The sequence below is a fragment of the Panthera pardus genome, unplaced genomic scaffold (assembly GCF_024362965.1).
Source record: "Panthera pardus isolate Hobbes unplaced genomic scaffold, ASM2436296v1 HiC_scaffold_21, whole genome shotgun sequence".
Lineage (NCBI taxonomy): Eukaryota > Metazoa > Chordata > Mammalia > Carnivora > Felidae > Panthera > Panthera pardus.
Genome location: NW_026526777.1, coordinates 36,586,186 through 36,601,527, shown reverse-complemented (window position 1 = coordinate 36,601,527; position 15,342 = coordinate 36,586,186). Strand labels below are relative to the sequence as shown.

General features: G+C 44.1%; 1 protein-coding gene across 6 annotated transcripts in view; it reads right to left on the bottom strand.

The window, feature by feature from the left end:
* The window catches only part of HHAT (hedgehog acyltransferase), a 324,958-nt gene that overhangs the window by 89,582 nt on the left and 220,034 nt on the right, over positions 1-15,342 (bottom strand). For all 6 annotated transcript variants that reach the window (XM_019429308.2, XM_019429317.2, XM_019429288.2 and 3 more), the window contains one exon: positions 23-224. In XM_019429308.2, coding sequence (XP_019284853.1) covers positions 23-224 — 202 coding nt within the window. The remainder of the gene's footprint in view (positions 1-22; positions 225-15,342) is intronic.

Genomic DNA, 15,342 nt, shown 5'->3' with positions numbered 1-15,342 from the left:
CATGGGCAAGGGTCCTGCTCACCAAGCTGTCCTGGATGCACGGGGTCTGCACAAGCCTCTGGACTGTGTTCTCCGCGACGACTCCCAGCCAGTTGAGCGCTGCCCAGTACCAGAGGTAGTCATGGCCACCATGCCAGAAGCTCACAAATGCAAACGTCACTGCAGTGGCAAACAGTGTCCTCAGCAGCCCATGCTGGGACCCGCCTACTGGAATGTACACATACCTAGAGAGAGAAGAGGCCATCAGGAGCCATGCGGTGGACTGTCTCTGCAATACCACCTGTTTCTGCACTTGATTCTCCCGTCACACATCGTTACTGAGCAAGTGAAAGTCCTTCCCGACTTCCAGGAGGCTGCAGAGCACTCCTGGAATTCCCCAACACACAAGACACTGGCAAAAACACAGGCTCTTTTCTGAGGGGCTTTAGGTTAAATGAATACACAGGCTCATTCCTAGAGCAAAGTAGCACTTACAAGAGGCAGGGTAAAGAGTAATGAATTCTGTTTGTAAAAGGGGCGTGCCCAACCCTGGAAGCCCAAACACAGAATGACAATTAAGCTTCCAGTTACATGGGGACCCCAACCTTCAAGACAGATATATATTATAAAGTTCAAACTATTATATTTATGGTAAGCCCAGTATTTAAGCACAATTGCTGCAATTCGGCTCATAAATAGCAGGGGCTGGGTGCAGAATAGGGGTGCCAAGACTGGTTGCCCCTGCTTTCCAGGCAAGTTGCCCACAAGGAGTAGTGACTTTGCAAGAGAAGAGCCCTGTACTCACAGGTTAGCCAAATTATTGCCCAAAATGCACAGCCATCCCTTGGGTATGCTTTCTACTGCTGAGGTAGCTATTTGACCATGTACAAGCAGGACCATCTTCTTCAATCAGTATTTTCCCACTGTGGATAAAACCCACACTTTGGATTTTGAGGGTTTTTTAAAAGGCTGCTTCAATCTGGCAAGGTAGGAGCATATCCTCCTTGAAGCAGCCATTTAACAAAGCCCACAGGATGAGGCACCTGGGTGGCTCAGTCAGTTGAGCGTCCAACCCTTGGTTTCGGCTCAGGTCATGATGCCAGGGTTGTGGGATCGAGCCCCATGTTGGGCTCCATGATGCGCATGGAGCCTGCCTGGGATCCTCTTTCTCCCTCCCTCTGCCCCTCTCCCCTGAGCTCTCTCTCACTCTCAAATAATTTTTTTAAAAAATCCCATAGGCCTTTCATGCTGGTGTTTCTTTGCCCAAACTTCTTCCAGGAAGGAAAATGAAATCATCATTCCCTGAATACACAGTGTGTTCCGGGCACAGCACCAGACACTTTACCCGCATTACTTGGTTTGATCCTTTGAAGCACCATAGGGTTTACGCCTGCTGTTCCAGCATGCCAACCAGTTTACAACTTGCCCTGTTAATATATTGTTTTAATACTCTGTAGGAAATGTTATTTTGAAAATCATCTTTAAATAGAACAGTTTCATAGACAAGTCAAAAAACAGAAATGAAAACCACTCCTCGGTCAATAAATATTTCAAAAAACTATTTGATAAGTATTTTTAAATACCCTCCTTCACTCTCAAGTGTGTTCCACTTTAGATAAAATCACATGATCAGCTTAAACAGCCCTATTTTGTAGGTGAGAAACAGGCTGAGAAGTTAACTTGACCAAGGCACACACCCAGGAAGGGGAGTAGATGCACACCTGTAACCACAGAGCCAGAGTTCCTGTTTTCCACTACACCTATATCTTCCACTCCAATCTAAAACCAGAAAGCATGTGAGAATGTAGCCATTTCAGAAATAAGTGGAGCAAAGGCTTTCTCTTGTGCAAAAACAAGCCCATCTTGACAACTAAATTAGCAAATAGGTATCCAGCACTCACTACAGATTAAGGGTTCCTCCATCTTCTGTCCAGCATTTATTTAGGCATCCAAGGCAGTCTTGGCATTATGGGAAACACGGAAACATAAACCATTATTTCTTGCCAAAAAGGACAGGTAGAGCTGGTTGTGAAACAATAGCAAACAAGTCCCGGTGTTAGGCTATATGATTTGGTCCAAAGCAGACCAAGAGAGTTTAAGTGTGGAGGAGAAGCAAGTGAGTGCAGGCAAGGCCATGGCAAGGCCAAGAGGATGAGCTTTGCTAGGCGAAAGGGAGAAGGGTGGGCACTGCATCTTGGACCTAGAAAGGCTGGGCAAGAAGCCAAAAAGGCCTGACTACCCCAGGCACAGCAGTTTTATTCAGTGCTCTGCTGCCCCCTAGAGGTTGCTTCGTTATTGGTGTAAAATATTCCTCAGCAGAAGCAAAAAATGGGCCACAATTCTCTACAGCCTCCTACCTGCCTGGAGGTAGCTGCTACCCCACCATGGCATTCCATGAAGCTGCACTTCACTTTATACAGTGTTGTCAAAAGGCTGCAGGGAGTAAGAGCGAGAGAGACAGAGAGAGATGGACAAACCAATGTTAAAATAACTGCTCTTTACAGCAAGTGTGCAGATAATTTTATAAAACAAGTTAATACTAATACCAATACTCTTCTCACCCAACATAACTATTTCATGTTGACCTTTTTATTGTATCTCACTATGTTAAGGTGAGCTCCACTGTATATATAAGAAAACCCAGGATAGGGGCATCTGGGTGGCTCAGTCAGTCAAGCATCTGACTCTTGGTTTTGGCTCACGTCACGATCTTACAGTTCATGGGATTGAGCCCTGCTCTGCACTGACAGCATTTCACTGACGGCACAGAGCCTGCTTGGGATTCTCTCTCTCCATCTCTCTCTACCCCTTCCCCACTCACTCGTATGCTCTCTCTCAAAATAAATTAAAAAAAAAAAAAAAAAAGAAAGAAAGAAAGAAAAGAAAAGAAAACCCGGTGTAGAATAAATCCTCTCTCTCGTCATCCACACCAGTGGTCGTTCATATTGGATTCAACTCCAAGAAGGATATGACAAAGAAGTGTCTAGCCCCATAATTAGATTCACAGCTATTTTAGGGATTCTGCACTATGGCTTTATAATTTGGCCTTCAAAACGACAGCCAACAAAAATCTGAGAATTCCTCGTATTCCTAAAATTTATATACAGTAGGCCTCCAGGGACATGAGGCTGCTTATTTTAAACCAGAGGAGGGTATGGTTACCAGACTGAAAGATAAAAATCCTTTCTTCATTCTTAACTTCTGGAAGGGAGTAGGTGCATAAAGAAGGAGAGTAACAGGTTATTTTCTTCTACGAATTCTACCAGTCTTATGTCAGTTCCATGATTAATAAAAACAGAATATGTCTCTTTTTTAAAAACAGCCGTGTGACCCCACTTACTGAGATCCACTGCAAAGTGAAATTGATTTCCCAAAGGAAGAAAGCTTTCAGTACCACCTTCTCAGCAAAGCAAAACATACAAAGATTTTTCTTGCCAGTGACTGTGAGCTTGGGTCTGCACAGAGCCCGCCCCTGACAGGCAACCTCCCGAGGTCACTGCTCACAGAGAACACTGCTTGAAGAAGTTAGCAGCCATCCACAGCAGGCTTCTTCATTTAAAACCATCTCACGGAGTCAGCGCAAGACAGCAAATCCCCAATTCAGGAGGAGGAACTTATAGTAATAATGTCCACCCTTTACTGAATGTCCGTGAGTCAGGTACTTTATGTATACTATTTCTAATCATAACAACCATCTAACAAGGAACTAATGACCAGGCCTGTTTTACACAGGAGAGGTGAAACCCTAACCGAGAACGTTCTGGTTTCAGAACTCCCAGGCCTATGTCCTAGTGTGCCATTTTTTTATTGTGATAGGAGCATTTCTTGGTAATACGTTCCTCTTATTTGACCAAATCTTCAACGCAGTCTCCACACACACATTCACCAGTATTTTATTAACTGAAGAAATGTCCTTTGTAGGAAAGGAATCTTGCTGGGGAGAAAGATGCTTATTATTTATAAAGGCATTTGGGCCAAAGAGCACAGTACCAGAAGTCCAGAGGTATAAGTTCAAATTTTAAACAGACCAATTAGTTTCCTTCTGTCCCACAAGAAGAGAAGACACGTTCTATCTTGACCACACCGGCATCCTGTAGATGTCGGACTACAAAGGAAGCGGGGCATGAGAAGTGGACTCTTGGGGGGCTGTTGCTGAGTAGGTGTATGTTAAGGGAGAAGAAAATACGTATCTCTGTCAGATCCACTATGAAAAACTCAAGAATATGTCCTACAGTAGAGGAGAGGGGTGATGAGAATCCATGTGGTAAATACATTATTCTTAAAACCACGACACTCCCTTTTCCCAGGACCTACACACCAGCTCTCCAGCTTGTCATATTATCTTCAAACTCTTTCCTGGGGCCCAATGCCAGACTCCCCCCACCCCTGGAGGCAAGAGGATGAGGACACTGAATGCCTCGTTTCTCACTACCCCATGGAATGAGGTGAGGTGGGCTTGCGGGTCCCAGGGTTCAGCTACCTGTTGCTTGGCAGGGCTGAGGCAGGCAGTGACTGACACCCCATTCCAGCTCTGCCAGATCTTTCCATCCTTATTTCCCACTGGCTCTCTCAGCAAATCATGAAATCCTGAACAAATAGGGCTTTCACACCTCTACGCCTTTGGTCATACCATTTTCACGTCCTCCAACCTCTCTGGTTTTCCAACTCCAATTGAACCTACAAAATTAAGGTTTTTCCATCTCCTCCAGGAAGTCTCTTTAAAATATTCCCACTCTTTATTTAACCCAGAAAACCTACTGTTTGTACCACTGACTAAACACTTATTCATCAAAAGATGTCTTTTCTATTAGGTTGTCATTTAAACTAAGCTGAAAGATTCTTTCAGAAGTACTAGATATGTGATGTGGGTACACGTCTGCAAGTGTTACCATATAGTTCCTAGTTAACAGTATTTATGTACTAGCGACCTAATTTTCATAGACTCCAATAGCTTTTAAACTTGTGACAAATTGTCACCACTGCCACAAACCAACCAGGGAGGATGGTAGGAACCAAGGGAGGATTGTAGGGTCCTGCCCCAGTTACTGGGAGAAACTTCACAAGACACCTGTTCCTAAGGAATACAGACACTTGAAGGACCCTGGAGTCTCTCCATACTTTGTAATCCCTATTAGGGCCAAAGTATGTAGCTCCAAACCTCTAGACCCATCCCAACCGAAGGAGATTTGACAATGACAAGTAGTAGCCTTATAAAGACTAGAGCCTTTAGTCGCTGGGAAAGGCAAGACTTCTGGCTGCATTACGTTGTTGCTGAGGTGACCTCACCTGGTCTTCGCCTGGGCTCTAAGACATGCTCCTGCTTAGAGTTCTTGCAGAGGTGGCCAGGGTCTCCTAAACCCAGCTCTCATGGGCAGTGGCTCCCTGACCTGACCCTGGCTCTGACTGACCTTGGCGGCGGCCCACACTTAAGTCCTCTCTCCCACAGCCCAGTCAACCTCCATCTTCTAGGTAGTGGACAAAGACCTGGTGTTTAGATCTCACAAAGGAAGCTACAGACTTGCTTATAATAAAAAGCTTTCAGAAAAAGATGCACACAGTAAAGAAGTCCAGTACAGATCGTAATGGAATTTTAATAAGTAAAAATCGGCAGCTGGTTAATGGGCAACTCTAGACTTTATCATCTCCAAAAAGCTAAGAGAGGTCCACTTTGAAAGCAGAGGGCACGTTTTAGGCAGGGCTAATTCTCAGCTCTTTCACCAAGAGATGCTGGCTGTAAGTTTTATATCCAACTCTGAAAAATTGCTTATTAAAAATGCTATGTCCTATTTGGCAACAGAACATTGTAGAATTTATAAAATAGAGATTAAACTCAGGCTATATTTAGTCTACATTTAAGCTTCTAGGTTCATGTAATTAGATGCCAACATTTTTTTTTTAATTAATCTTTTCATTCCACAAAGTCAGTAGCTCAGTGCATGGAGGTGCTGTGCTGATAAACTCAAGCCTGTAACGTCTATCCTAGGGAAAGATTCAGCTCTACCTTCACAGACCAAAACCCAAACTCTAGCTCCCCAAAAGCTCTATCTTCCTCACTGCAGAAGAGGCTGACAGAGAATGAATGGCTCAGCCCAGCCTTCTTCACCACCAGAACACAGCCCAAGTAGCAACAGCAGCCAAGCACAGGGCAAGCAGGAGAGCAACGCTTGACACCTGGAGATGTAACCTTGGTCCTGCTCTGTCACCTACCAACCACTTAACCTTGAGCTTGTCAACTAAGACTGTTCAGCTTAAGTGTGTACACTGAGCAGATACTAGGAGCACCAAAACCTTCTTTGGGTATGAGCTGCTATGAAGATCGGACGAGACAATATGTGTAAGGAGTTTAGAGGTTTCAATACTCCATATGAATGGGAGGATGCATACTTACTAATAATCAGTCAGCAGCACCACACTTGTATTCAGGACAAAACAAAATGCCATTATCATAATTATCAAATGCCATTCCTATGTTTTCCATAAGCATTTGAAGGCAACAACACCTCTTACCTGGTTGCTCAGAGATTTTCTTTGCTTGAAACCATTAGCCTTAAATATGCCACCATCAGAACCAAGTTGCTCAGTGCTCAGGGGTCTAAGCAAGCTATGGGTTCAACACCCACTCACGTAGACCTGTTGATGAGGCTTAGCCAAAGAGATGTCAGCTCTTCTCCAAACATCTGGTATTAGCTACAGAGGGGCCTGTAGAGGGTATGTGGGTGGGTCTGTCACCAACATCTCACCTACAAATCACTGCTGCCCTTCCACTCAGGCTCCCCCTTACCTACTGAGTACAAGAACCATCTGACCAAACCCTTTCCTGGGTGACTCCTGGGTGGGCAGGGCTTAAAGAAAGTGCTTTTATAGGTTTACTCATCCAACCAGTTTAAAGTAGCCTAATAATGCTCTAGAAGGTTCAAGCTTTGGTGATACACGAGTCTTTGCAGTACTATAATCTTCATACTATAGACTAGAAGGAAAAAAAAAGAAAAAGCAAGTAACCTTTAAGATGCAATACTTCCAAACAACTTCCAGTCACAAATGGAGGAAGCGAAGGCCCAGCTGGAGGCGATCATAGACAGGGGTGCACACCATTTCCCTCTATGAGCTTTCCAACCACCTTCTGCTTATAAGCACATTGAAGCCTCAGCTCTGGGGCCCATGTCTATTTTGGGTTATAAATAAACACAGTATAAAACAGATTCTTTGGAGATTTGAGCAGAGGAGACAGAGTGGGAGTTTATACTCTTTAGTGCTATGGAGCTGAGTCTAATCGCTAATAAAAAGGTCCTTGAGCCTCAGTTTAATAACCACCAAGATTTCCTGGCTGCCTGCCTGTCTCCCCACCTTCCTCCCAAGAGGATGCTAAAAGCATCTATAAGCTTCCCTGTGCCAGATGAAAGGAGGGGTGTATGGAAAGTCAGAGGAGAAGGAGCAAACCCAGATGTCTGCATGGTGTAGGTCTGTATGGTTCCCCATCTCACGGAGGGAAAGGGTTGAAGGGAGAGATGCCATCCTTCCCTGCTCCTAACACATTTCCCAACCTTTGCTCCATCAACAGCTCCCAAACCCCAGATCAAAATTACAACCATCCTGGGCACACAACTCCTCTTATAAGAAAATTGTACTGTTTCTCTCATATGCTCCCTTTTTGATCTCTGCCTCTCACCCGCATCCTAACCAGTGCCACCCTACTGGTCTAATCTTATAACTCAATTATCATGACTGTTAGGGAAATGTTCACTACAAAATGAACTTGTACAACTCAAAAGTTGCTTCATGGGTACAATGCCTCGAGTGTCTCTGGAACGAAGGGCTCTGAAGACAAGCGTCATAAAGAAATGCCTAACTGATGACTGAAGCATTTCATTCTCCATCTGGGTTTATGGTGTAATGGTTTTAAGACAGCCATGCTAGACAGGGCCCCACATAGGTAGGAACCCTGGCCCTGACAGGTATATGGTCTATGTTCCCACAGCAACACAGTATGTCACACATAAAGTCCACTTGGTTGGTTGTTCAGGCCAAAACAAAAACGAACAGTTAAGGAAAAGAAGATGCAAGTTCTGTGTCCTCAGGAAGCATCTAGTCTGACAATGGTAGCCACGTCCTTATCCTCAGGGGGTCCTGCCTATAAGAGATTCCCAATGCATCACGTCCTAAGTTAAAACCTATTTGCCTGGCTTTAAAAAGTCATTCTCCAACTGGCTCCCTCCTATGCCACCAACTCCATTTTGAGTGTCCAAAATAGGTTTTCCACTCCAGTCAGTGAACTTCATTCTTACACAGGTCTGAGCCCCAGGATCATGCCAGCCCATCCCCCAACCACAGAAGACTCCTGACCGTCACTGCCACCATTTGATCTTCCAAAATGGGTTCAACACTTGCTTCAAGGGAAATTTCTCTTGCCAATCTCACTGAATGCTGGTGGCCCTTTGATTCTTCCTCTCTTCAGAATTCACATATTCATCACGGCCTCATTTCCTCAGACTTGTTGATGGGCTGCTCTCTAGCATTTCTGAGCCACTCCATCAGGTCAGCAGGCATGTAAGATTCCCCCACCTCACAGACAAGACACGGAATAGGGAATTGTGACACTTCCCTTTTTATTGCCCTCCCCCAGAGTCTACCTTAGACTCTGAATTCTTAGACTCAGTAAACCCTGATCAACTTCCTTCTTTCCCTCATCCTCTGTTTTCCCTGATTCATCTTCCTTCCCCTTCTTTTCTTTGACTATCACTCTCTCTAAACAAAATACGATTCTCCAGCTAGAAAGTATGGCTTCACAAGCAAATGTCACTGTTTGCCACATACTTCTCTAAGGTGCATTCGGGTTTGCAGGGTAATAGTTACAAAGTCAGACTAAATCCCAGACATCAACAGGAGGTGCCCTGAGCAAGGGGACAGCTGGCAGAGACTGAGAGGTGGGACATGTGCCAACTCCAATTTCCCCAGAAAGCTGCCAGAACTACACAAAAGAAAAGGGAGATTTAACCACACAGCAAAGATTCAGTGTTAAATGTTTTTAAAACTAAAGCACCCAAGTTGGGAGGTTTAAGATTTGTGATGTTAACTTTAAAAGCTTCAAATAAAATGATGGATATGCCCATCAGTATTAGGTACCTGTGAGGGGAAGGTGTTCCCAAGGCCACCAGGAGTGGGGCTTTAACCCCTCAACTTTCTGACACTATCTCTTCCTGGGCCATGAATGTCACTTCCGAGCCCAGTGTGTGTTTTTGCTACAAGAGAAGAACTGAGCTGAAGGGTCAAGATCATTGTTGAGCATGAATTAATGAATGAATACACACACACCACCTTAGAGCATAGAGGAGGGTGGGAGTCTGGATGGGTAAGTCAGTCACAGACTTCAGTGCTGGTCCCTTTTCTGGACCTTGGTTTATAACTAAGAAAGGATCAAGGGCTAGGGGAGAACTAGGGGATGAGATCTCTATAGTTTGTAAAACGAATGTTCTAGAACGATCGATCACAGTGGCATGCTGTTTTTACTGGTTTCTACTGAAACAGAGAGGATCTGTCTTTTCTAATGGATTTTCAAGACATGGAGTGCCTGAAATATGAGCTTATTCTTCTGAGTTCCCCATTTCCCCACCTCCCTGCTGCCGTGAAGCTAACTCATGAATTAATGTGAAATGCACGAAGAAAGGGTTATCTGAACCTGATTCAAGGTGATGAATCCTTTCCTGGTAGCAAGTTTCTACCCACCAATTTATCTGCTTTGCCAATTCATACATTTATATTCTGGACCTTCTTAAAGACTAACAGCCCATTGGTAATGCACATCCGGGGTGGCCATGGATGGGGTTCAGTGCCCAGAAACGGAGAAAAGCGGGAGAAAAAAATGCCAGAAGATTATCATACAGGCACCATTTTTAAAACAATGCCATTCAAGGCTGTTTTCAGGAAGAAGAAAAATAAAGGTCTCAGGCACCGAGGTGATTTTCAAAAAAATAATCAAAGCAAAATGGTTGCTGGTGGTAATAAGAGGCTACTCCCTCTCTGGACTGAAATCAGCACTCCGACAAATCAGCTCTGACATAACGATTTCAACTGCCTCTCATTTATCGTAATTATGATCCACAATCCCTATCAGGCATGATACTTTAAGGCTGGGTACTGGAAGGGAAAACTGATAATGCTTGGGTTTGAGCACAAATGGCAATAAATCTGCAGCAGCATCCAACACAACCATGCTAGCACAACATTTACGGAAACAAAGCAAGAACATCATCTCATGCCCGGAAAACAATGCCCCAGTAAGCATTCTTCCCTTAATGCAGTGAGAGGCTGCCCAGATGACACTGCTTATTCGAAAGATCCCATGGTAATTGAATGAACTCTTGAGTGCACATTAGAGATTAATATTTTAAGAGCTGGCATTTTACAGAGACAGTCTAAGAATGACATTCAATGTGTGTCACAAAAGGCAGAGTCTTCCATGGATTAAAAATGCCACTGTTCATGCAGTAAAATCATAAGAAATCCACAGATGTCAGGTGTGGAACTGGATATTAACATCGTAATCTGTGTTGGAAAGCAGTCCCATCCCAAGGGTTGAGCAAAGAAGTGGACCATAAGAGTGGCATTTCACTTGCTCCCTGGGCTCCTTCTCAAATGCAGTCAAGATGAACAAAGATGTTTTATGGGCTGGAGAGTACAGTGCTTGACTTTTACCTTACTCCTGAGAAAGGTGGGCAGAGAGAATGGGGAGTAATCGAGCAGTCCCCAGCTACAAGCGGCGAATGTGGCTGCAGACAGAAACCAGGTCTCGAGTCTGGGGAAGCAGAAAGGCAGCTCGGGTTCAAACAAAAGAAGTGATGTTCCTGGATCTTCCCTCCAACACCACGGTCCTGCCATCCAAGCCTATAGCCAGTGAAGCTGCAGACAAGGGCAGTTCCCAAGAGGAGCCATTTCTTGGGGGCCAAAGAGCAACAACATCCCCTCAGAGCCCCTGGGTATGTGCCAGGCTCTGCCTCCACCTCCAATGCCCTGAACAGCAGTGACCCAGGCAGGGCCCCAGAGTCTCCATCTAAGAGACACGTTTATAATCCATGTCCAGTTCACCTCATAGGCTTGTATGTGGTGATCAGATAAACCAAAAAGGATGAAAAGGAACTAAAACATAATGTAAACATGATTATTATACTACCAGAATATACATAATAGTATATTAGGGATACTATCATCTATAAAATCAGGGAAGGAATTTCCATTGAGTTAAATATGTTGCTTAATAAAGAGGACAGAGAGAGAAAAAACAGACTGCTCACTTGAGCCAGACACCTTGCTAAACATTTTCTGGGTGTTATTCAATTTTCAAAACTAACCTGAGAATTCTCCACCCCACCTCCAACCCAATTGACAGATGAGGAAAATAGAGCTCAGAGAGGTTATTTACTTCCCTAATCACAGAGCTGGCAGACTCCTTCCACGGGACATCAGAGAGCAGAGCCTGGACCAACTGGGGAAAATTACAAGGAAGCATGTCCTACACAGCTAGTGGTGAAGGGGAGAGTGAGATTCAAGTCTGACTCCAAAATGTGTGCTTTTTTTTCACTAGATCAAGTGGTTTCTCCAAGATAACTATGGATGTTAGGCATAGATGACCCATATGCTTCACATTTAAAAAAAAAAAAACAGATACTACTTAACGTAATAATTTTTACCTTTTAAAGATATCTACTGAGTCCCTAGTAGGTAGCAATTCCCATGCTCAGTGCTTTATAAAGTATTTCACTTGATTTAGATGGTACTTTAGCATTTTTTAGTGTCTCAGAGTCATTTTTGTGAACTTAAATTATCATCGTAGCAGCAAAGCATGATAGTTCTAGATTACCAGAGGGTCCAACTCACTATGAGATGACCAAAAAAAAAAAAAAAAAAAAAAAATTCCAATCCATTTCCACTCAAATAAATCTGGTGGAAACTTATAACACCTCCAAGTCTAAAGGGAGGAAGAAAGGATCTCAGAGGCCATCTTGTTTATGGATCCCTGTACCACACCCACAACCAGAAGGCATCCAGCCTACACCTCAATACGTTCAGTGACCAAGAATTATCGACTTCTGGAAAAAGTCTTTTCTACCATTTTTTTTTGGCAATTTAGATTGAACAGAACATGCTTCTCTGTACTTTTCACCAATTAATCCCAGTTCTCTTTCTGAAGAAACATGGAACAAATGTAGCAGGTCTGCAGCCAGCAGCCTGTCAAATATCTGATGAAGGTCCTCCTCTGTCTCCAAAGGCTTAAATTTGCAGGTGACATATCCTCAGTTTCTCTATTCATTCTTTTATATCTGGTTCCAAATCTCCTATCATAGTTCACTCTTTTCTAGATATCTCCTCACTTGTCCGGGTTCCTCTGGGATTATGGTACCTGAAGCATATTGAACATTTATGGAATGACATGAATAATGAATAACAGACTAGGAATACCCATTCTTTTTCTAATCATATATTCATATAATTGACAAATATTTTCTAGGCATCTACTACGTTCCAGGAATCATGCTAAGCACTGGAGACATATGGGAACGTGCCATGTAAGACTGCCCTCACAGAGCTTGCATCCAACCTGTTATACTGACAAAAACCCATGAGGACATTGGTTTCAGGGCAGCCTTACCTCATACCAAAGGTTACACTCACTGCTTTTCTGAGAAAGTCAAGATCACCATATGAGAGTGTCTTCATCTTCTTCCCTAACCACATACATCTTGGCACCTATCCACCCATTCACTTGTGTTCCCATAGTGGAAGGGATGGACTTGCCATGACTAAAATGAACTCTGCTCTTTGGTTTTCTCCCCTTCGGCCTCATGAGGGACGATGCTCCATCAGTTATTCACCCCCTCCTTACATCTTCATCCAGCGTATGTGAACTGATTCTCCCCTTAGCATACACATTCCAGCCCCTCCCATTTTATAAACACCTTTATTTCATCCCACAACTTCTACACCTTCAGTTTTGATCCTAACTTCTTTTCTTCTGAGCCACTTCTCCATATCCTTGACAGAGCAGGCCACACACAGTCTCTAAGTCCACCCCTCCCACCCACTCCCTAACCTACTGCAGTCTGACTCCTGCTCCTCCCCATTCCATTTAAACAACTTTCGTCAAGGTCATTAACATTCTCCAAATTGTCAAAGCCAAGGGATATATTCACATCCTTCTTTCCATGTCTTATCTGCCACATTTGGCTTTGACTGTGCCTTCCATATCTTACTACTGTAGTACGACTTACATTCATTTTAGAAAAATTAGAAACAGATACACTAAAAAATCCAAAAATAACTACCAATAACCTTTTTTGTATATCCTCTTTGACATTTTTCTATAAATGCACATAGATGTATACTTCTCTTAAGAATAGGATCAGGGGTGCCTGGGTGGCTCAGTTGGTTAAGCATCCAACTTCACCTCAGGTCAGGATCTCACGGTTCATGAGTTCGAGCCCCGCATCAGGCTCCGTGCTGATAGCTCAGAGCCTGGAGCCTGCTTCAATTTCTGTGCGTCTGTGTCTCTCTCTGTCCCCTCTGCCCCTTTCCAGCTCATGCACTGTCTCTCTCTTTCTCTCTCAAAAATGAATAAACATTTTTGAAAAAAAGAATAGAATCATGTATCACTTGAGGAAACTGCTCTGTTCATCTAATCTATCATGAGGATACTTCCGGGTTTTTTTTTTTAATATTTTTATTTAAATTCTAGTTAGTTAACATACAGTGCAATATTGGTTTCAGGAGTAGAATTCAGTGATTCATCACTTACACAGAATACCCAGTGCTCAACACAAGTGCCCTCCTTAATACCCATCACCCACCTCCCCCCATCAACCCTCAGTTTGTTCTCTATTCCTTCCATATTCACATTTTTTCCTCCCTTGGCTCCAGTGAAACCACTCTCTTCACTTTCCTTTCATCTCTAGAGCCATCATTTCTCAGTCTCTCATCACAGGCTTCTCATCCTCTGCCTAGTTCTAAAAACTTCAGCAACTTCTCTCCCAGACTTCTCTGTGTTCACACCGGGAGACTGCATCGGCACATTAACAAAGCAATTACTGGAGCGTGGGTTCATCTACCACATCAGCCAGCTAGTCAGCCACACACAACAGGTAAATAGCGATGCTAACATACACAAGGTGCTGGGGGCATGTCTGCTACACTAATCAGAAGGCAAGAGGAAGGGGGAGAGGAGTTCTAGTGAGGGCTACTGCTGGGGAAGTGACTTTTCACATTTGAAGACCAACATAAGGGCAAGAAAAAGAAGAAACAAAGGATGAAGGCAAAATGACAAAGAAGCATCAAAACCAAACTCCCTCCTTTCACACCTTTGCTGCAGGCTGGACGTGTCATGGAATTGCTGAAGTGTGTGACAGAATGGGCAAGAAGTAGCTCCTAACTACCCCTCGCCATCAGCCTCCAATAATCACTGTGCAAGGGGACCCCTATGAGGTGACCCTGAAGCAGCTCTCCCTGGATTTCCCTCTGCTGCAGAGTTGAAGAACCCTCCCCACCAGGCTTCCCACTCGTCACTTCATAGACTGCCTTCCACTACCTCACCCCAATTTCACCTTGCAGCCCCTTCCCGGATTAACGTCATTCATCTGCCAAACCCAAATGATCACCCTCACCTCGGACACAATCTTTTCTGCTATTCTTAAATTCTTAGGGTTTTTACAACTACACAAGTTTCCATTTCACTTTCTTGACTGCACAGAACTGCCGTAGGGCTGAGACCTAGTATGTTACTTGAATCCATATCCCCAAATGCCCAATACACTTCTGTGTTCCTCTGGGTGCTTGCCATAGGCAGAACCACCCAATTCAGGGCACTAAGATAAGAAGAGGCCTTGGGGCTCCTGGGGGGGCTCAGTCAGTTAAGCATCTGACTTTGGCTCAAGGTCATGATCTCACGGTTCGTGAGTTAGAGCCCCACGTCAGGTTCTGTGCTTGACAGCTCGGAGACTGGAGCCTGCTTCAATTTCTGTGTCTCCCTCTCTCTCTGTCCCTCCCCCATTTGTGCTCGCTCTCTCTTTCTCTCAAAGATAAAAAAACATTCAAAAAAGAAGAAGAGGACTTAAAGCACAGTGGTTCTAACAGAGCATGGGTTTCCCCCAGGGCTCTAATGCCACCTTCCCTTCTCAGTTGTGAGGCAGTGGCAGAGAGTTTATGTTCTCTGAGCCTCAGGTCTCTAATTGGTAGCATATAAAACCCATAGAGATGCTGTAGAGATTAACTGAGATAGTGAAGGGAGAGAGCTAGAACAATGCTTGGCATACAGCAAGCACTCAAAAGATGTCAGATGTCAGCTGTGACAAAGAAAACACATTTAGAAGCAGTCAAGTAAGA